The 21,599-nt window shown below is 45.2% G+C and overlaps 1 protein-coding gene across 1 annotated transcript in view; it reads left to right on the top strand.

Moving 5' to 3' along the window:
• The window catches only part of LOC142502043 (ovostatin-like), a 149,390-nt gene that overhangs the window by 73,437 nt on the left and 54,354 nt on the right, over positions 1-21,599 (top strand). The window contains exons 17-21 of the mRNA XM_075612834.1: positions 2,677-2,745; positions 6,078-6,187; positions 8,486-8,717; positions 8,952-9,075; positions 9,445-9,563. Coding sequence (XP_075468949.1) covers positions 2,677-2,745; positions 6,078-6,187; positions 8,486-8,717; positions 8,952-9,075; positions 9,445-9,563 — 654 coding nt within the window. The remainder of the gene's footprint in view (positions 1-2,676; positions 2,746-6,077; positions 6,188-8,485; positions 8,718-8,951; positions 9,076-9,444; positions 9,564-21,599) is intronic.

Raw genomic sequence — 21,599 nt, 5'->3', positions numbered from 1 at the left:
TCATATATGTTATCACATGTTTATGTGGTTACCAGTATGTGGGGAGAACCACACGTACCCTAAGTACAAGATTCCTGGAACATAGACGAAATATTATACATGGTATCACCACTCATAACCTGTCTAGACACTTCTTGGATAAACACAATAAGGATCCATCTTCCTTAAGAGTCATGTGTTTGGAACACATCCCTTTAACATTACTCAGTGGTGATAGAGTCAAGAGACTGAATTTAAGGGAGACCTACTGGATATATATGTTGGAAACATTGAGTCCAGTGGGTCTCAATGACTGTATCGATACAAGCACTATTGTGTAACCACTTCCATGTTCCATTGACGGGACCTCAGAGGTCTGGGTTGAGCATGTTCACCGTGCTCCCTTTGATTTCCTAGTCAGTGCATACAGATGGGGGTCCCCTGGTCGGAATTCACACCAATCATATACATTTATTTTATAGTACAATATTTACACAATCACAAACACAATTAGTATATAGTTTCATAGTCAATTTAATTTGTTATTTAGACACTAAATTCATTCAATATATGATATTATTAATATATGTGTTCACTGTAAATTATAGAATTAAAATTATACATAATCACTTAAACACATCACACTAATAATATACTCATATTAAACTACACAGATAATCGATATATGATTAGATTACAATGTTACTTTATACACATTTTCATCACTTCGTAAATACACACTATGTCAGATTGCTGCCTCCTAGCTCCGACGTTCCTATTATTAAGTCTTTCATTTTGCTATATTAGTTGCACAATTTCCACAAACTAATTATTCACGTTTTTTATGTATTATTACATGATCCAAGATTGGATGTTACTATACACATCACATCTGTCGCCAAACTTTCAAGGAGACTCTTGGTGATCTCTAGTGATAATAATGCTAATGAAGCTCTGAGTCATAGAACACAGTAGTGTCGTCTGAACATGAAGAACCATTTCAGTTTTTGTTCTATCATAAAAATGAGCTGTCATTTATAACTTATATTAATTACTTTTTCAATGTTTGACTTGACCTACAGATAGATACAATCTCATATCAGATATAAGGTCTCATTAATAGATTTAATCTAACCATTGTTCAGTGTTTTATTTTATTTCATCTCTTCCATTAATACTTATGTAGAGATTAAGAATTATCTATCTCTCAAAACAAGCTTGTTCAAATTGTAAAATAAATTGATATACTATTTACTAACAATAATAACAATGTGATATTAAGTATAAAATCAAATAGCTGTACTTGTATAGTCAGCTTCAATTATTATAACAATATTACAATGTTGTCCTCTAATCATATTTGTATATTTATTTATTTATTTATTTTATTTTATTTTTCAAGGTTTCAGTAAAGGTTAATATTAGTTTCTATACACAAATAGTAAGTTTATTATTATATATAAAGGGCAAATATATGATGTTAATTAATTATTTCTTATCCATTAATTATGTCAATCTGTTTTATTTAGATTATTAATTTATCCTTTGCTGTAATATGATTTTATGATCAATCTGATATTTTTTTCGTGTAGCTATATGTTTCAGTTTAATAATTATATACATGTTTTCTTTGGTTTTCAAAATACATGTCTATTCAATTGATTCAGCAATAGATTAAGCTTCAATTGCACCAGGTATTGATTAAGTTTACTTAATGATGCCTATGGAACTGAACACAGCTGTGGTAATACGTTTTTATTGGTCAAAGGGACTATTTAACACTAAGCAGTTCTATTGGTATCCATCCCCTGATGAAATCCGCAGAGACGGAAGAAACGCGTAGGGTTATGTGGCATTGAAACTACGGTGGCTGACTAGTTCCTGACACCAGCGTGAAGACGTGAGGACGTGTACTGAGAGATTTCCGGGTCCCGGTGTTCCACAGGAGAGGTGATTGGCGGCCGCACGCTGCAAACAAACGCTCGTTCAATAAAGAACTTTTCTCTTGGAGATAGCGGCTTTTGCGGACATGAGATCTGGAACCATTGTGGTAACCTACACACCGTGGAGTCTTCAGTTGGTGCATGGGCTGGTCCCATAACATGCCTTATTTTATTGGACAAATTGTAAGTGTGCATTTGTCTTGTCCATGACTTATTAAATTTGTTCATCTGATTTTACACAAGGATCGGGCGCTTCTCTTTTCTTTTTTCCAATATATATATATATATATAAACGTGATGTGGTGTGTTTTGGGGTTCTGATGAGAGAGAGTGAGAGAGAGAATGAGCCGGCTATAGCACAATAGGGTAGGTGCATGTCCCATAATAAGTATATAAACATACAATTCCGTTCGCACGGGAATCAGCAGACAGCACTCAGGTTTTGAATTGTAGAAAGTATATTGTAGAATAATCAGACACTAATCACCAACGTTTCGGACCCACAAACGGCACTACCCTGAGGAAGGTGCTGTCTGCTGATTCCCGTGCGAATGGTATTGTATGTTTATATATAAAGTATATACACTTAGTATACAATATATTCTGCACACTCCTTGGATGCCTAAAGCAAAATACTGTATGTGAATAACACAGTCTGTAATTTCAGTGCTTAATAACATCTCTGTATCTTTGATATGTCCTGCTATGAGTTCCTGATCTCTGTATATTCCTCTCCCTCTCCCATCTCCTTTAGTCGGCCGGCCTGGTTTTTAGCACTAATGCCACACTACGGAAGCCGGAGGTGTGTCAACTAATGTTTGAAGTAAGCGGATATCCAATACTTATGTCTTCTATAACTACTAAAATCCCAAGGGCGGCTGCCAATAACAATAAGACACTTGGGGCAGCTCAGCTCTGCGTGTGTATTGTGCTCTCTAGCATCCATGTACAGTACCAGTACGCCGGTGTTTTTTTAAAGCAGCAATCCCGTCTACAGGTTTCCCCCACCCCCATTTTTGTTTTTACAGGATGGGAACTGGATGGTCCTTCAGAACGGATCCTGGGTATTTTAAGCTCCAGGGGCCCACCGGTTCCTGAGACATTTACCGGTAAAGTTACCAGGTTTAAATCAAACAATATGGCAGCCAAATCTCGGGTCCATAGGAAGCTGCAACATCATCGGTTGTGACTTCCTATTTGATGGCTATTAAAACCCTGTATAAAACCAAGAAATAATAACGGTAACTTCACTGGTAAATATCTGGGGAGCTGTGCCTTGTAGGCTGGAGTGAGAAGAGGAATGTGGAGATACCAAAAGTATTGGAAAATATACTGGCCCAAACTGTCGCTGCTGCTCAGCTGAAGGAGGACCTTCCCTGGATCCTCAGATAGTAGATGCACACAAGATTACAGCGAGCGCACGTGAAAAAAAAAAAATATTAAAGAACTGTGTTAGATGTCTATTAATGGTACATCATAAAATACATAAGGGTAATGGGATGGAGTGATAGTAATGCTCATATAAACAAACACTGACACGGCCAAATGTGAGTGACAGTCACATCTGTTGCAGAGTGTGGTTATCTCTGATGTGGTCACTACTGTCGTCAGATCTTCCTTCCAGGGTGTTAAGGCGTATGAATGTCCTTGTAGAAAATGTGTGTATTTTCCCTGCTGTACGTCTCCTCCGATGATACCTCAAAGAAAGGGTAAAGACATCAGGGGTTGGTCCTAAACAACCTCGTGATGGGTGACTGGTTGGGATAATAGATATATATAGATATAATTTTCACTCACACGGGCATATGTGAGTGCCCTTGTAGATAGGATATGTAGATAATCTCTGGTACTCCTGTTGCGTGTTTTGTCCAATGGTGCCTCAGACAGAGGAGTGAAACACAGTGGGGATTGATCCCAATACAGATTGTTGGGGGGTAACTTATATGTAATACAAAATAAGCAACTAAATCACTCACATAGGCTTATATGAGTGCCCTCACATCATACACTGGATGGTAAGCCTTAGGTGGGTTTACTTCTCACTCAACTTCTCTTGGTAATAGAGTGGAAGATGAAGAAGAAATGGTGTCAGGTGTAACAGCTTTATTCAAAAACAGATGATTGAAAATAAATTAAAAGGTACAACTTACACTACAAAGCTCTCAATGCTGCCCCCATTACATCTCAGCCCTCTTAACAGAATATATATCCCTAAACACCCCCTACGTTCTGCCTATGACATCCGCCTTTCCTCCTGCCTTATTACAGTACCTCTTCTCACTCCACCTGAACCTGAGGAAGGATTGTTATCCGAAACGCGTTGTTCAGACCACAAGAAGTACGTCCTGTGTCTATAGTGCTGTCAGGCTCCTGCTTGGAGATGATATTCCTTCCGCGTCCAGAGGTCTAAAGCAGGGGTCTTCTGGCAGATGACTGGACTGAATAAAAGCTTCTTGTGGTCTGAACAAAGCGTTTCGGATAGCAATCCTTCCTCAGGTTCAGGTGGAGTGAGAAGAGGTAATAAGGCAGGAAGAAAGGCGGATGTCATAGGCAGAACATAGGGGGTGTATAGGGATATATATTCTGTTAAGAGGGCTGAGATGTAAGGGGGCAGCATTGAGAGCTTTGTACAGTAGGTCAGGACTACGGTTTCAAATGTGATTCTAGGTGATATGGGAAGCCAGTGTAGGGATTTGCATAGTGGCGCAGCAGAAGTGGAGCGATGAGTTAGGCACAGTAGATGGTTCTGGCAACAGCATTTTGGATGGATTGGCGTTGGGATAGGCAGACACGGGGACTTCCAGCTAGGAGAAGGTTTCAGTAGTCAAGACGGGACAAGAGTAAGTGAAATAGGATTTTAGTTGCATCATGAGTGAGAAAAGGGCGTATCCTAGCGATATTTCAAAGGGGGAAATGGCAGGACTTCGTGAGAGAGTGATTATGAGGAATGAAAGAGAGAGAAGCAAAGTCTAAGATGACACCTAGGCAATGGGTTTGGGGTGTTGATATGTGATATCATTGACTGTGAGGGAGAGTTTGGGTGTAGGGGGGGCAATGGAAGGAGTTCTGTTTTGGAAATGTTAAGCTTCAGGTAATGTGGGACATCCATGAGGAGATTGCAGAGAGATAGTTGGTGACAATGGGACAAGATAGAGGGGTAGAGGTCAAGGGAGGAGAGGTAATCATCAGCATAGAGATGATACTGAACGCCAAAAGATTGTATTAGTTCAACAAGAGAAGAGGTCAAGAGTGAGAATAGCAGAGGGCCGAGGACAGAGCCTTATAGGGCCCCCAACAGAAAGAGTGAAGAAGAGAAGGCACCAGAGTGGCCAGAGAAGGAAAAACTGAAAAAGCGGATGGATGAGTAGGACGTGAACCCAGAGAGGGCTGCATTAAGAAGGCCAATGGAGTGAAGTGTCCAGGAAAAGGGGGTGATGATCAGTGTCGAAGGCAGCAAAGAGATGCAGGAAAATTAGTAAGGACCCTTAGACTTCGTTGTAGAGCAGGAGCTTGGCCACTTTTGTTAGTTCTGTCTCGATGGAGTGTAGAGGACAGAAACTGGATTGCAATGAGTCATGCAGGGAGTAGGAGGAGAGAAAGTGAGCCGGGCGATTGTATAAAAGCCGCTCAAGTTGCTTAGAAGCAAACAGGAGAAGAGAGATAGAGCGGTAGTTGTTGAGGGAAGTTTGGTCAAGAGAAGCTTTCTTTAGAATTGCCGTGATGATTCCATGTTTAAAGGAAGATGGGATTGTGCCAGTGATGAGAGAGGTTAAAAAGGGTCAGGCTTCGTGAGATGGGAGGGAATAGGATCAAGGGGGCAAGTTGTAGGGTGAGATGATGAGCATAGATACCTCATCCTTAGTCATAGGGCAAAATTAGCTGAGGGTGGATGTACAAGGGAGATAGGTGTTGCGTGTGGAGCCTGACATGAAGAGATGCAATGTCTGATGGACTGAATCTTAACTGTGTGGTATGGTGGCAAGATGTGGTGGTCTTTCTTTCATGGGAGGAATTACTCAATAAGCATTGCAGCTCCATACTCGCTTATCAGACAGGGAAAGAGCTACTGTATTTGTAAATGGCTCCCTAAGAGAGGAAAGTGGAGGAATTTCAGACCATCTGCAAATCTCGCATTTCTAAACCCTCATCCTGTAGAGTTTTACTATGGACTTCGTTTCTGAAAAAACTGCACGCAACGGGGGAGAGATTACAACTGTGCGGAAATTCTTCCCTGAGGTCTGGAACTTCAATTTGACAACTATTAGGTGAGCTACTACTACAAAGAGTACAGACACTGTGCAACGATTATGGATACTGCACAAATGACAAAATTGTACACAGACTTAGTCTGCGGCCAGGCAAGGAGCAGGCGCGCTGGCACTCATGCGCTGCGCCCTGCTCGGCCGGGCGATTCATGGCCGGCTAGGAGCGCGCTCATCTGGGGGCGTGGTCGCAACGTCACTGAGCTGGTTCGCCCTCATTTGACAAACCGCTCACGTGACGCACTTGCGAGTGGCAAAATAAGATTTGCTTGCTCTTCAAGCATCTAAGCGCCGAGCATGCGCAGGCGCTCGCTCACGCTGGCCACACACATTGCCTCAATGTGTTACAGAGCGGCCAGAATGAGCGCACGCACCCACTCAGCGCCACCCTGGCCGAGGCCTAACATGGCACCCGGTGACAACACTGCATCATTACACACACTGGACACTGGACAGTCACTGGATACTGCACACTATGACAACATTGAACGCTCATGCTGCTTATGTGCTCCCACTACTTGAATGGTACTGGAAACCATGATATTGCACACATACACTAGATACAGGCAGCACTGACACAGCACCTAATGTGCACACCCGCTGTCATGCTCACACACTCGCTCTCACAGTGCACATTTGCACGCTCTCAAGCTCGCTCACTGTCCATCACTGCTTATTTATGCTGGCTTTGGCGAAACATATTTTCCGCATACTTTCCATGTGCACTCCTACTGCACAAATCCCACACAGTGTTTTGAACTAGGTTCACAAACCAAAGGTTGTAACATTTCCTCTTTGTTATACTGTATTATGATGCCTTCAGGCCAATGAGACACGTGGACACATATGAGATCCACACACTCACTCCAGGATTCACTAAAGTGTGTTAGTGCCAACCTGGCACTATAGTGAGGAAATCCTATTGAATTCCATACTAGTGTCACGAACAGCACACCTGTGAGCACATGACCTGCATACGGGACAAGGACGAATATACAGCTCTCCAGCTGACCCACTTTTCACCTCAAATGAATAATATCTCCCCTCAATCCACCCCAATATACCATCTGTCACGAACAGCACACAAGTGAGAACGTAACTTAGATGTGCAACCAGGGTTAAATACACACAGATACTCTAGCCAACTAACCTTTCTCCTCCGCAAGGTACTTTCAATTAGTTAATATTAACCCTTATTCAATTTCAATCATATCTCTCTGCTTCCACCACCCAAGAAGTATGCAATATATGTAATAATATATATCTGCCAGGGTCTCAGGTCCCTGTTTATTATAGAAAAAGTTACACACGAAAATCTGTTGCAACAAAATGCATCCAAAAATGTAAATGCTCTCTCCAGAGTGTTCAACAGTTCATTCAGAGCCCCAAAGCATTACTTATTAAATAATTGTTTATATATATATATATATAAACAATTATTTAATAAGTAATGCTTTGGGGCTCTGAATGAACTGTTGAACATTATATATATATATATATATATATATATATATATATATATATATATATATATATATATATATATATATATATATATATATATATATATATATATATATATAAACAATACAGTGTATATATATATATATATATAACAATACAGTGCTTCGGATGACAGAAAAAGACAATTACAAGAACATACAATTAAAGTAAATGCAGAACAGTTTAATAAAATAGCAGGATAAAACTTAAAACAGAAATCCCTATACACAACGTTACCATATGCCATAGGTTTTCCCACAGAGAGGTCAATGGCCTAGAAATATGAAAATTCACTTATTTGATCCCAAACACACCTCTGTTGAATTCTGATGTTCATAATACCTTGCTAAGATATGTGTACACATTTTCCCCCACTTAAACAACATAAACCCACCTCTGTCATAAATCAGCTGCTAGGTTGACACTTTTATGACAAAGAATTTTTTTTTCCTAATTCTTGCCACAATAAATAAACGCACTAATAACTTCTATTCTCTAATACTTACACACGCGTCATATCAGTAGATTGAAATACATAATATTTCCCACTATTTTCCTTACATGGAATTTTCTGAGCATTAATAGCTGATCTGCACTAATGCGCTTTGGTGAATTATCCCCTTACTCTTTCCTCTCTCATCCCATCTTCTCTCTCTTGACTTTCTCATCTCTACCTTTTTTATGCCTTTTGATGTATTGTCTTTCTCTCTCTTACATTTTCTCTCTGTCTCTCTCTCCCATCTCCTCTTTTCTCTATCCACTTCTACCTTTAATTCTTATCTCTCTTCTCTTCGTTAGCGAGAGTGGTTCTCTTGCAATATCACAGGTCGTCCCCGACACTATAACCCAGTGGCAAGGCTCCATGTTCTGCGTGTCAGAGGAGGAAGGTTTTGGGATGACCAGATACCCAGCCAACTTCACCGCATTCATGCCATTCTTTGTGGAGGTCTCCCTACCTTATTCCTTCGTCAGAGGAGAGACCCTGATAATGAAAGCCTTTGTATCCAACTACATGAAGCAGTGCATGAAGGTGACCAGCTCTCCTGTCTACCCTTTACAGTGTATACAGTACTGCTGTGTATGACTCATTATCGTGTTGTCGGCGGCTCTCTTTATGATCCCTGTGTCTGCTGCTCTCTGTATGATCCCTGTGTCTGCTGCTCTCTGTATGATCCCTGTGTCTGCTGCTCTGCGTGTGACTCCCGAGTTTTCTGTCTGCAGCTCTTTGTCCCTTTTATTAACTTTGTCTGCTCTGTCTGCTCAGGTCAAGGTGACATTACGAAACTCAGATACCTTTAGTGCGGTGCTCAAGGAGGGGGATCCGAACATGTGCGTGTGCTCCGGGCAGAGAGCCTCTTACTCCTGGAGTATAAAAGCCAAGTCACTAGGTGCAGATTGAACTCTGTAAATGCCCCCAATCTGTTTCTTATTCCCTCTCCATCACTCTTCCAGTTAATCGTCCCTGACAGTCTCACTCTCCCCTTTGTTTTTCTCTCCATGTTCCTTCACGCCTTGCGCTGTCTCTTCCTCTTCTGTACCACTTTAGATTTTTTGTTATTTCTCATCTTATCTCTCTTATGCACTTTCTCCACCTCCTCCTACTCCCTCTCATACCTCCCCTTCTTCCTGTTTTTACGTTTTCTTTTCTTTCTCTCACCTGCATCTTTATTTCTTTTTCCCTGTTCCAATATTTCTCTCCTTCACTTAATCACTTCCACTGACCCCACTCACCCTCCGCACCTCTGTCCCTTTTACAGGTGTGATCAGTTTCTCTGTGACTGCTGAGACCACGCACATTGGAGCCACATGTGATGGGCCACCTGACTCCTCCCAGCCCCCACGCAAGGACACTGTAGAACAAACTGTGATAGTGGAGGTGAGAGATGCCCCCTGATAAAACATTTAATCACTGGTGGTGAGAAAATTGCACAATTCCATATGACAAATGAATAAACACAACCAGGAGCAAAGGGGAAAAATATATATAGGTACACAGAAGAAAATGACCACGGTCATAAAAGGTCTCTTAATACATAGTTACATAGTAGATGAGGTTGAAAAAAGACGTACGTCCATCAAGTTCAACCTACTGTATGCTAAATTTAGACAGCAGATACTTTATCCTATATCTATGCTTACTTATTGATCCATAGGAAGGCAAACAAAACCCCAGTGTTGTATCATCTAATGATGTCTCATAAGGGGAAAAATAAATCCCTTCCTGACTCCAAGAATTGGCAGTCGGATTACTCCCTGGATCAACATCCTTCCCATGTATACTTATTTGGTATATCCCAGTATAACTTTCTCTTCTAAAAAGATGTCCAACCTTTTTTTGAACAAATCTATTGTATCTGCCATCACAGACTCCATGGGTAATGAATTCCACATTTTAACTGCCCTTACTGTAAAGAACCCTTTCCTTTGTTGCTGGTGAAATCTCGTTTCCTCCAATCTAAAGGGGTGGCCCTGAGTCCTTTGTACTGCCCGTGGGATGAATAGTTCATTTGAAAGCTCCTTGTATTGTCCCCGAATATATTTGTATATAGTTATCATATCCCCTCTTAGACGCCTCTTTTCTAATGTAAATACATCTAATTTTGCTAGTCTCTCCTCATAAGTTAGATTGTCCATCCCATTTATTAATATGGTGGCTCTTCTCTGCACTCTCTCTAGTTCCAGAATGTCTTTTCTATGGAGCGGTGCCCAAAATTGTACTCCATATTCAAGGTCTGGTCTTACTAATGCTTTGTAAAGAGGCATACTTATGTTTACTTCCTTTCCATCCATTGCCCGTTTAATGTAAGATAAAATCTTGTTTGCCTTTGCAGCTACTGCATGACTTTGGGCACTATTGCTAAGCCTGCTGTCTACAAGCACTCCTATATGAACTCATGGTTGAAACTGTAATTGTATACGGAGGATACAATATCCAATGGGAGGGCTAAATAGTCCAGACAAACCAAAAACTGTACCTAAGGTAAATAATGGTAGGACGTAAACTGCTAAAAACAAAAAAATAATACATTTTAATAATATATAATAACTACGCCGAAACAAAGAAAGTGATAAGTAAATAATGTCAATATAAAAATGGATTAAAATAAATCCCCAAGTGTGGGACAGGTGATGGACGCCCAAATGGTGAAGTGAAAACGCAGTGTCAAGGTGTTTAAAGACACATCTGTGTCAGACAAATGGATAGGTAAATACATAGTCCTAATGTCCAAACCATTCACATAGTCCTGATCAGATAAATTAGAATTGCATGTAGTATATTGCAGAACACAAATGACCTTGTTGCAGGGTACATGCAACCACACACGCGGGTTCTTTGGATAAGGCTTATTTATTTGAGCCTTAAAACATACAGCACACCAAAAACAAATAGCTTCTCATCAGCAAACAAAAGAAAATAGCTTTTTCTTCAGCAGACAAACCAAAATAGCTTCTTTTTAGCAGACAGAACAAAATAGCTTCTCTTTAGCAGACAAAACAAAACTAAGGCAGCTTCTCTTTTGTATGCATGAGACAGACAGTTCATCACACATGTACTTTGCAACACAGACCTTACAGCCGTAATCTCTTCAGCATTTTCAGTCCTGTCTCCTCACCAGCTCTCCTGCATGTGTGTACAGCCTGGGGTTTTTTTTTTTCTTCCAAACTTTTTTTATTGGGTAGATACATGGTTACATGAATACAAGTGACAACATTTTTCATCCCAATACATTACGCCATTTTCAATTTTTGTGGAAAAAGGGCAAGGCAACTTGCCCATGAAGAGCACTTCCCAAGAAGGGGAAGCTTGGTATAGTACCGAAGTAGGGGGGGGGAGAAGGGGGGGGAACCTGTATGGGGGGGAGGGAGGGGGGGGAAGGGGGGGGGAGTATACCTTCTTCTGGGCGGCCTGCGGCCCAATTATTGGGGCTGCTTGCTCTCTATGGGGGGGGGGGATTCCTGTTTTGACCCGAGGGGGACCCCTGTCCTATAGTGTCAGCCACGGTTCCCACACCCTTTCGAACGGTTTGTTTTTTTGCTTTAGGTAGGCCGTAAGCTTTTCCATAAGCGTCACTTCGTTGATTCTTTTTTTTAACATACCCTTGGTAGGGGGGGCTACTTTCTTCCAGGAAGACGCTATTTCACACCTTGCCGCTGTGAGAATAAAGGAGATAAATTTCCTAGTTGGACGACCAATTTCCTCAGTTGGTCTGGCCAGTAGTTAGGTCAGTGGCTCAATGGGTACCTCGAGGTCTGTGACCTCTTTTATTAATTTTTGGACCGTAGTCCAGTATTTCTTAATTTCTGGACATGACCACCAGATATGGGCCATGTCTCCCCGTTGACCACAGCCTCGCCAGCACTGGTCCGATGCCAGAGGGTAGATTTGTTTTAGTCTCATTGGCGTGAGATACCAGTGGAAGAGTACCTTGTAAATATTTTCCTTTGTGGTGGTGCAGATACATGTCCCTGCGGCCGCTCCCCAGATTTCTTCCCAGTCCTCCTCCTCGATAGTTATGGTCAGGTCAGCGGCCCATTTAAGCATATACTCATGCTGGGGAGGTCCCTCCCTTGTTTCCATTTCCGAGTAGATCCTGGAGATTAGTCCCCTTTGATCTGATTCGGGCTCGCATAATCTCTCGAATCTAGTAGGAAAGGGGAATTCCGGGCTTGGCGATACCTTTTGGGCGAAGTGTCTAATTTGGAGGTACTTAAACGCATCCAAATTCGGGATCTTATATTTCGCTTTCAGGTCACGGTAGCTTAGGAGGCCTCCTAGACACAATATATCCCTCAATGTCTTTATACCTTTTGACTTTAGTTGGTCGAACTGTTTTGACGAACACCCCAGGGGGAATTTAGGATTATCAAATATTGGTGTAAGTTGTGACCCCGTAGAGGTAAGCTTATATTTTAGTTTTTAGCCAGACTTCCCAAGTGTGTCTTGCCGTTCTTAGGTTGAAATTTCGCGGTGGCATATCTTCTCTTTCCATACTCCATAGGCATGCTGGCAGAGAAGGCATTTTAGCATAGAATGTTTCTATTTGGAGCCAGCATCTTTGGGCCGGATCTGTGTTCCATAGTACCGCTTGCTTTAGTTGAGCAGCTTGGTAGTATTTTTGGATATCTGGGACTCCCATGCCCCCTCTCCCCCGTGATGACAGTAGAACTGAGCGGGCTACTCTGGGTCTTTTGCCTTGCCAAATGAAATGAAACATTCTGTTTTGGATATTTTTGAGTTCTGAGCCGGGAACATGGACCGGGAGGGTTTGAAAAAAATACAGTAATCTTGGAAGTATATTCATTTTTAAAGCTATCATCCTTCCGATCCACGATATCTGCTAATCTTCCCATTTGCTCAAATCCTTTTTGATTTTGTCAAAGAGAGCTGGGTAGTTACATTGATATAGTGACTGGTAGTCCTTTGATACATTCACTCCCAGGTATTTGATGTATAAAGGGCTCCATTTATATGCAAAGTTTATTTTGATTAATTTCACTTCTGGCTCTGTTAGGCTGAGATTTAGGGCCTCCGATTTATCACTATTAATTTTATATCCTGATATGCCCCCAAAGTCCTCAAGCTCCTTTTGGAGATTGGGAAGGGAGGTTTGGGGTTTGGTTAGCGTTAGAATAATATCGTCGGCGAACAGGGAAATTTTGTAATTTATTTTTCCAATCGTTATGCCCTGTATACTTATATTATTTCGAATTTTAGCCGCCAAAAGTTCTATGGTGAGAGCAAAGAGGAGGGGGACAAGGGGCAACCTTGTCTTGTACCATTTCGTATTTGGAATCTCTCCGAGTTTCCTCCTGGCAGTTTTACCCTTGCTGATGGGTTCTGGTACAGCGCCTTTACTCCTTCTAGGTATAAGTCTTTGAAGCCGAATTTCTCCAACGTTTTGGTAAGGAAAAGCCAATCGATTCTATCAAATGCCTTCTCTGCATCTAAACTTAGTAACATTGCCTTGGAGTTGGTAAGATGGACGTGTTCAATAATGTCAAAGATCTTTCTGGTATTGTCTGAGGCTTGACGCCCCAGAACAAACCCTACCTGATCAAAGTTTATTAATCTTGGCAGAATGGGATTCAGCCGGTTTGCCTTACTGTAAAGTTTCAAATCGTTATTTAGAAGTGAGATGGGCCTGTAGCTTCCGCACTGTGTTGGGTCTCTCCCTTCTTTGTGGATAATGGCCAGATTAGCTAGGGACATTGATGGCGGGATAGGGTTCCCTTCCAGGAAAGAATTGAACAGGCTCAGCAAGTGTGGGGTTAAGACTGGGAGAAACCTTTTGTAATAGATATTGGAGAAGCCGTCTGGGCCTGGTGCTTTGGATATTTTAGAAGCCTTTACTGCGGATATCAGTTCTTCTTTAGTGATTTTGGAGTTGAGGTGGGAATTTTCTTCCTCCATCAATTTGGGGAGGTCACAGTCAGCCAGGTAGCTCAAGATTGCTTCTGACCTTGCGACTCTGAGGCCTCCTTTTGAGTCTTCAAATTGTAAAGTTTAGTATAGAATTTAGTAAATTCGTCCGCTATTTTCTTCTCATTATATAGCACCTCCCCAAACCCGCTTCTTATCGCCGTGATCTGGGATCTTTTTTGTACGCCTCTTAATTTAGATGCTAGCAGTCTATCGGCCTTGTTCCCTTTATCGTAATATCTCTGATTTGTCCATTTGATGGCTTTTTCCACCCTTTCTAGCTGGATGCTTTTTAGTTTATTTCTAGTAGCGGTCAGAGCTTTATATATTCTTTTTGAATTTTATGTTGTTGTTCCAAATTGGTTATTTTCTCTGTCAGATCTTTTATTACTTTTGCCTTAATTTTTTGAAGTGAAACTTCTTTAGTGGCACCTATTCTGATGGGGTAAAACAGGAGAGTGAGGGGCGAAATATGAAACGGAAGTGACGTCACGGCTCCCCATCCCACTCCCCCCATGCGCCTGCTGTGACATACGTCCGCTGCAATGGCGCGCATGCGCATAACTAATGGCGACTGCGGCCTTCTGCGCATGCGCAGAAGCGGCTGGCAGCGGCTCCGTTCCCCCAACACGTCCGCTGCCAGGCCGTGCATGCGCAGTAGTCATGGGGACGCTGGGGAAAGACGCATGCGGCTGCCAGCGGCGCCGTTCCCCCCACACGCCCCAGCATGGTAGTCATGGCGACACTCAAGATGCCACGGCTCTCATAGGGACACTGCAGCCCACACTGCTCCAGGCCCTGATCTCCTGTGGCCTCTCCTCTCCTCCCGGTGCATGCCCGTGTCCCTGCAGGCCTCCCCTGGCCGCTGCCTGTGGGATGAGCCGCTGCGGGTCAGTCTCAGGCCTGAGCTCCGGGCAGGAGGTGACTGGTGAAGGCGGGGAGACCTTCACCTCCCTGGGCCGGTACCGGGGCGGGGAGCTGGAGCTGAGCCTCTCCCCGTCCCTGCAGGGCGGCAGCTTCTGTGGGGTAGAGCCCGAGGGGCTCCTGTGGTCCCTGCAGCCGTGGACTCCCTTCAGGAGGCTGCTCCGGAGGGATGTGCAGACTAGCCGTCCGGCCGCCTGCTGGTCACGACCGCCTAGGAGAGGCGCTTCATGTGGGAGGGGGTGACACGGAGCCCGGTGCGGGAGGGAAGGGTCCGGAGCAGCCTCTTCCTGCCGCCCGGTGAGTGCGTGCCTAGACTGGGGAGATGGGGTGTATCATTAGGGGGAGGGCAGGGGGTATTGGTGTGGCTATATCATTTGGGGTGGGGGACAGGGGTTATTCAGGTGTATCATTAGGGGGAGGGCAGGGGGTATTGGGGTGGGAATCATGGAGCTGTATTGGGGGTGAATAGGTTAGGGGGATGTGTGAGGTGCAGGGGGGCTGCGCATACATCACACGGTCACACGCACGCACACGGTCACACGCACGCACACACGCACATGGTCACGCACACACGCACAGTCACACGCACACACACACAGTCACACGCACACACACACAGTCACACGCACACACACACAGTCAGTCGCGCACACAGTCTGTCGCGCACACAGTCAGTCGCACGCGCACCGTGCACTGTCACGCGCACACGCACTGTCACGCGCACAGTCACACGCAGTCACACAGTCACACGCAGTCACACAGTCACACGCACAGTCACACAGTCACACGCACAGTCACACAGTCACACGCACAGTCACACAGTCACACGCACAGTCACACAGTCACACACACAGTCACACACACACGAGGAATTCACGCTTAGTGCAAATACAAGGGATGTGTACGCATGTTCTAAGTCAAATTTATTTGCGTTTTGTCAATGAAATTGTATTTTGATTTTTAATTAAAACATCACCAATACAAATACAATTTCTGTGACAAAAGTCAAAGAAGTTTCACTTACTATGCACGTGCACAGCACACACAGCTTTTTTTTTTTTTCTTATAGGAGGCAATCGAGATGAAATGACCTCTGATTGCTGCTTTATGGGCTTCCCATAATATAGCAGGTGATGAGATCGTGCCACAGTTGTTAAAGAAGTACTCCTTAAGGGCCTTTTTGATCTTCCTCTCTACCTCTGGACAATTTAGTAGTGTGTCGTTCAATTTCCAATTATAGGAGGTTTTTTTTACGAAGGGGACCGATAGAGTTAAGGTGACTGGCGCGTGGTCTGACCAGGTTGTTGGGCATATATCTGAGCCTGTGGAGGCCTCTAAGATGTTCTTGGATCCAAGGAAGTAATCAATGCGAGAGTAGGTCTGGTGAGGTGCTGAGAAGAACGTATAATCTCTTTGGCCCTGATGTTGGGTTCTCCATATATCTATCAAGGAAAATTCCTTAAGTATCTCTCTGAATCTCTTCCCATTGCTTACGGATTGGGGCGGGTGTGGTCGGCCTGGGGTGAGTGATTTGTCTTCTATTGGGTTAAGGACCATGTTCAGGTCTCCTCCCACTATCACTGAGGACAGGTATTTTGGGTCTAGGTCCTCTAACACTTTTTTCAGAAATACTGTCTGGTTTTCATTCGGGGCATATAGATTGACTAGAGCGATTTGCGTACCCGAGAGTGTACCATACTGTACACCACCAAAAATCTACCCTCTGGATCTATGACTGTTTTTGTTAAATTGAATGGGGTTCCTTGACGGACTAGAATTGCTACTCCCCTTTTTTTACTGCTAAATGAGGAATAAAACCCCAAGGGGAATGCATTTTGGAATGTTTTGGGCGGATCTTGAGATGTAAAGTGCGTCTCCTGGAGGAAAATTATGTCTCCGCCAGACTTCTTCATTTCTTGAAGAGCCAATCGTCTTTTTCTATTGTTTTGTAGGCCTTTTACATTAAGAGAGACCAATTTAATTGCGGATTTGCTAGCCATATGGGCTTTTATCAGCAGAGTTTTTTAGGGCCTCACCGTTCCCAACAGTGAGGGTCTGCTTGAGTGCTTCCTTTAGGATGTGGGGCCGTGCATCCTGACCAGGGTCGTCCCCCCAGGGGCAGGGTGGGGGGTGGGAAGGACGGGAAGGGACAGGGACTATGATGGGAGGGGAGGAGGGGTTCCTGCTGGGACAGAATCAGAGGGGGGTATTGGGAAAGGAGAAGAAAGAAACTAGGCTTCTAAGTGGCCTAGTAAAAATGTAAACCGGTAGTCTACTATCCGGTTGTTGGGCTTAAGGCCTGTGGGAGGTGATTCCGGGTCTCTCGCCTCTCTGTCTGGGCAGGAGGTCGTGGACCCTTACCTATTTTTGTCAGTCACACCATTGGGTGCTAGTTTAGGGGTTTGGTTAGGGGCCTTGAATTGGGGGTCCGAGTAACTTCCATCAGGTGATGTGCGGGGGGGGGAGGGGGGGATGTTGAAAGGATAGGGGGGTGCCTATTTGTATAGATTGGGTTGGGGTGACCACATAACATTTTTTTTTTTTGGGGGGGTAACAACATTCCAACCCATGGGGGTTGTACATTCTGGAAATTAACAGTGCTGGGTAACTTGTGTTACAACTTGGATCAGTAATGCTTGTTTCCTCTAGTTTGTCCGCCAGGTGAGGCTTGCACTAGTACAGTTGCGTGCATGCTTTCACCACACATTTTGAGTAATCCACTCTTATCTACTACACTTATCACTTAGGGGGGGGGGACCAGGGGGGAGGGGGGGCAGTAGGAGGGCGAGGGAGTGGTAGGAGGGGGGGGCAGGGTGGGGAGGGGGTGAAGTGGGGGGGAGTGGGGAGGAAGGGTGCTTGTTAGTGTGGATCGGGGGGAGGCAAACATCTAACATTCTTTGACAGTTTATCCACAGAAGGGGATTAGTTGTTCAGATAGCAGCTAGTAGCAGCGTTAAAAACTTTTCAACCTCCCCTTTTGGTGTAACAGTATCATACATCACTTATATTTCAGTTTGTAATGACCGTTTCGGGGATCCCTGGTTTGTCCACCGGATGGAGCCCATTATTCAGCAATTATGTGTGTGCTTTCAACAGTTACTTTAATTTATTGCAGGGGGGGTGGGGGGGAGTGTAGGGGGGGTGGGGGGGAGTGCAGGGGGGGTGGGGGGGGAGTGCAGGGGGGTGGGGGGGAGGGGGGAAGTGCAGGGGGGGGTGGGGGAGTGCAGGGGGGGGAGTGCAGGGGGGGTGGGGGGGAGTGCAGGAGGGGTGGAGGGGGAGTGGAGGCGGAGGGGCGGGAGTGCAGGGGGGGTGGGGGGGGAGTGCAGGGGGGGTGGGGGGGAGTGCAGGGGGGGTGGGGGGGGGAGAGCAGGGGGGGAGTGCAGGGGGGGTGTGGGGGGGGGAGTGCAGGGAGGGGGAAGGGGAGTGCAGGGAGGGGGAAGGGGAGTGCCGGGGGGGGGGGAGTGCAGGGGGGGGAGGGGGGATATATATACCGAGCCCTATACAGTATACATATACAAAACACAGTGCAATAAGCATATTCAAAGTACCCGTACAATAGGCGCCCATACAGTATGTTGATCCCTGGGGAGGGAGAGGGGGGTCGTCTAGCGTTCTATAACAGCTTATCAACACATGGGGGTCAACCGCTCAGATAGCAGGTAGCAACGATGCTGAGAGCTTTTCAACCTCAATACAACAATATTATACATCACTTATATTTTAACTTATAGTAGCAGTACCGGGAATCCCCGGTTTATCCACCGGGTGGGGGGGGCAGGGGGAGAGGGGTGGGAGCATATACAGAGCACAATGCGTTAAACATATACAAGGCACCCTGCTGCAGTAAACATGTACAGGGTACCCATACACTAAGCAGGTACATGCTGATCCCTGGGCCGGGGGAGGAGGGGGGGGGTCGTTCGGGCAGGCGGGGGGAGGGTAATATGTCCGTTTTGTGTATTAAATTTCGGTGAGGAGCACCCTCCCGCCACCCCCCCAAGGTCCCCACAAACCCGCCACCGTCTCCCGATCATCCGAGCTGGGTAGGTGCCGGTCTTGATACTCCTCGGGGTACTCAAGGGTCCCCAAGCATGTCTCCAGCCGGGGAGCTGTTACTCCTGGGCAGTAACTCGGCAGCAGGATTCGCCATCTCGCCCGGTGTCCCGTCGCGGGGTTCCTCCGGTCAGCTGGTGGGCTCGGGGAAAACACGCGATGGTTCCCCCTCTCGCGAGAAGGGAGCCGGTGAGCGGTACACGTGGCGGACGTCCTCCGGGTAAGTCGCATCGGCTCTCCGTCACCGGAGTGGGGGGTTGGTCTCTACAGCTCTCCACCTCAGGGGTCCAGGGGTCTAGTGGCGAGTCCTTCACTTCTCTCTCGGGTCAAACGGGTTAGTTAAGAGTTTATTTTTTTTCCCTTTATTTATTTATTTCTTGGAGTCTTTTGCTGGAGGGCCGCAATTCTTTCAGAGGCTCTTGCTGGTCCACCTCTGTCTTCTCTCTGACTCCTGGCTGGGTTGGTCTCCAGCCACGATGGAGGGGGGGTCAGACCCAGGGCCTGGGCAAACGGCAACATGTCTTTGGGGTATCTCATAGTGAAAAACCTTCCTCCTTTGTTAACAATTAACTTAAAAGGGAACCCCCACCGGTATTTAACGTCTTTTTCCCTCAAGAGTGAGGTAAGAGGCTTCAACTCTTGGCGCCGGATTACTGTTTGCCTTGAGAGATCACTATATAGTTGAATGCTTTCTTCTTGGAAGATGAGGGATTCCATTTCTCGGCTGGCAGCAAGGATCCTTTCTTTTGAGGAGTAGCTGTGCAGCCTTACAATGATGTCCCTTCAATCTCTAGGTTTTTCTCTGGGATGTCTCCACGGATCAATGCAAATAGTTCCAATATGTATGCTTTTACTTGAGAGGGGGCAATCGTCTCAGGGACATTTCTGACGCGTATATTCTGGCGCCTGTCCCTGTTTTCTTGCTCCTCTTGATTTTCTTTTAGGGCTGCTATTTCTTCCCCTAGACGTGTTATATCCTCTTCTGCAGCTGATTGTTTTGTCCAGGCGCCCTCCACCTTTGCCTCAATGTCTGTTGTCCTCTTTGTCAGGGTAGAGATTTCCTCCCTAATGTCCCTCACTGCCTCCTTTACTGCACCGACACACTTTATTCGAGCAAATACCCAGTATGTACCTGGCAGATACCTGGAATGCGCCGCTCCTCACCTCTGACAAGCCCCGTTGCGTTTGCCTTCCCAGCCTGGGTTCATGCCTGGCTGACGGGTGGCTGATCTGTTAAATGATAATGATTAGGATTTAATAGGCTGCAATGCTTCGCGTGTCTACCAGATGGCATAAATTCATGAATTGTAATGCAGTATATATATATATACTGTGCAGTATTGCAGCCAGCGGGAATAAAATGCTTCAATCCCTGCTTGGAAAATACCTCAATGCACTCGGGCAGAAAACAGTCACAAACCTCAATACACCCGGGTATACCCGAATTCGTGGGACTAGCCGAGCTCGAATAAAGTGTGTCGCCAGTGTAGGTCAGTTTGGAAGGACTGGTGCAGTTTAATATGCATTTCGGCAAACAGCTCTTCCATATATTCCCTTGTTACTGGCATCCCTGGTGCTGAGGTCCCTTCAGTCTGCTTGCGAGTACTCGCTGCACCGGATGAGCCTCGTGGCCCGCCGCCATCTTGACTTTCTGCCGGCTCCTCCATTCTCCTCTGGGAAGGCGAAAAAAACTTTGAAACCGCTTGATTTGTGGGTTTCTTTCCTTTCCCTGACATTCCTGGTACTTTCCCCCTTGTTTTAGTCCGAAAAAGTGGGGTGAAAATCGGGTGGTGTGTGTTGCTTTAATGCGGATTATACAGCGGGTCCACGGAGCTCCCTGCCTACCCGACCATTCCTGGTGACGTCACCGGAAGCCTCCCAGCCAGGGGTTTTAACACCTTGATTATGCAGCTGGGGTCAGACTAATTAAGCAGCCCTTCTCAACTTAACCTCGTCACTGCTGCACTGCAAGCCTAAACATAGGTTTTCCAGGCATATGGCTGGTGACGTTCATTCACCCTGTCACATTCCTCCCCTGTTAGTGTGTGGCTGGGGCCACACACAGTGGAAGCCCGATCCTCCACCCCTTCTCTAGAAAAGAAGTCAGCATTTGCATTTTCTTTTCCAGGCCTGTGCTGAATCTCAAATGAGAAGGGTTGGAGGGCCATATACTACCTGGTCAATCTAGTATTGGAGTCCTTCATGCTATTTAACAACTTTAATGGAGCATGGTCCGTCACCAGAGTATAATGGACTCCTGCCAGGTAATGCCTCAAAGCCTCGATTGCCCACTTTACTGCGAAGCACTCCTCAATCACTGAGTAGTTTTTTTCCCTCAGGAACAATTTCCTACTCAGAAAAAGGATCGGATGTTCCACTCCCTCAAACTGTTGTGACAACACTGCCCCTAGCCCTATCTCTGATGCATCGGTTTGGACTACAAAAGGCCTGTTGAAGTCTGGGCTTCTAATGACGGGACCCTCTGATAGACACCTTTTTATGACCTCGAAGGCT

The sequence above is a fragment of the Ascaphus truei genome, chromosome 8, assembly GCF_040206685.1.
Source record: "Ascaphus truei isolate aAscTru1 chromosome 8, aAscTru1.hap1, whole genome shotgun sequence".
NCBI lineage: Eukaryota > Metazoa > Chordata > Amphibia > Anura > Ascaphidae > Ascaphus > Ascaphus truei.
This window is presented reverse-complemented; position numbering and strand designations above follow the sequence as displayed.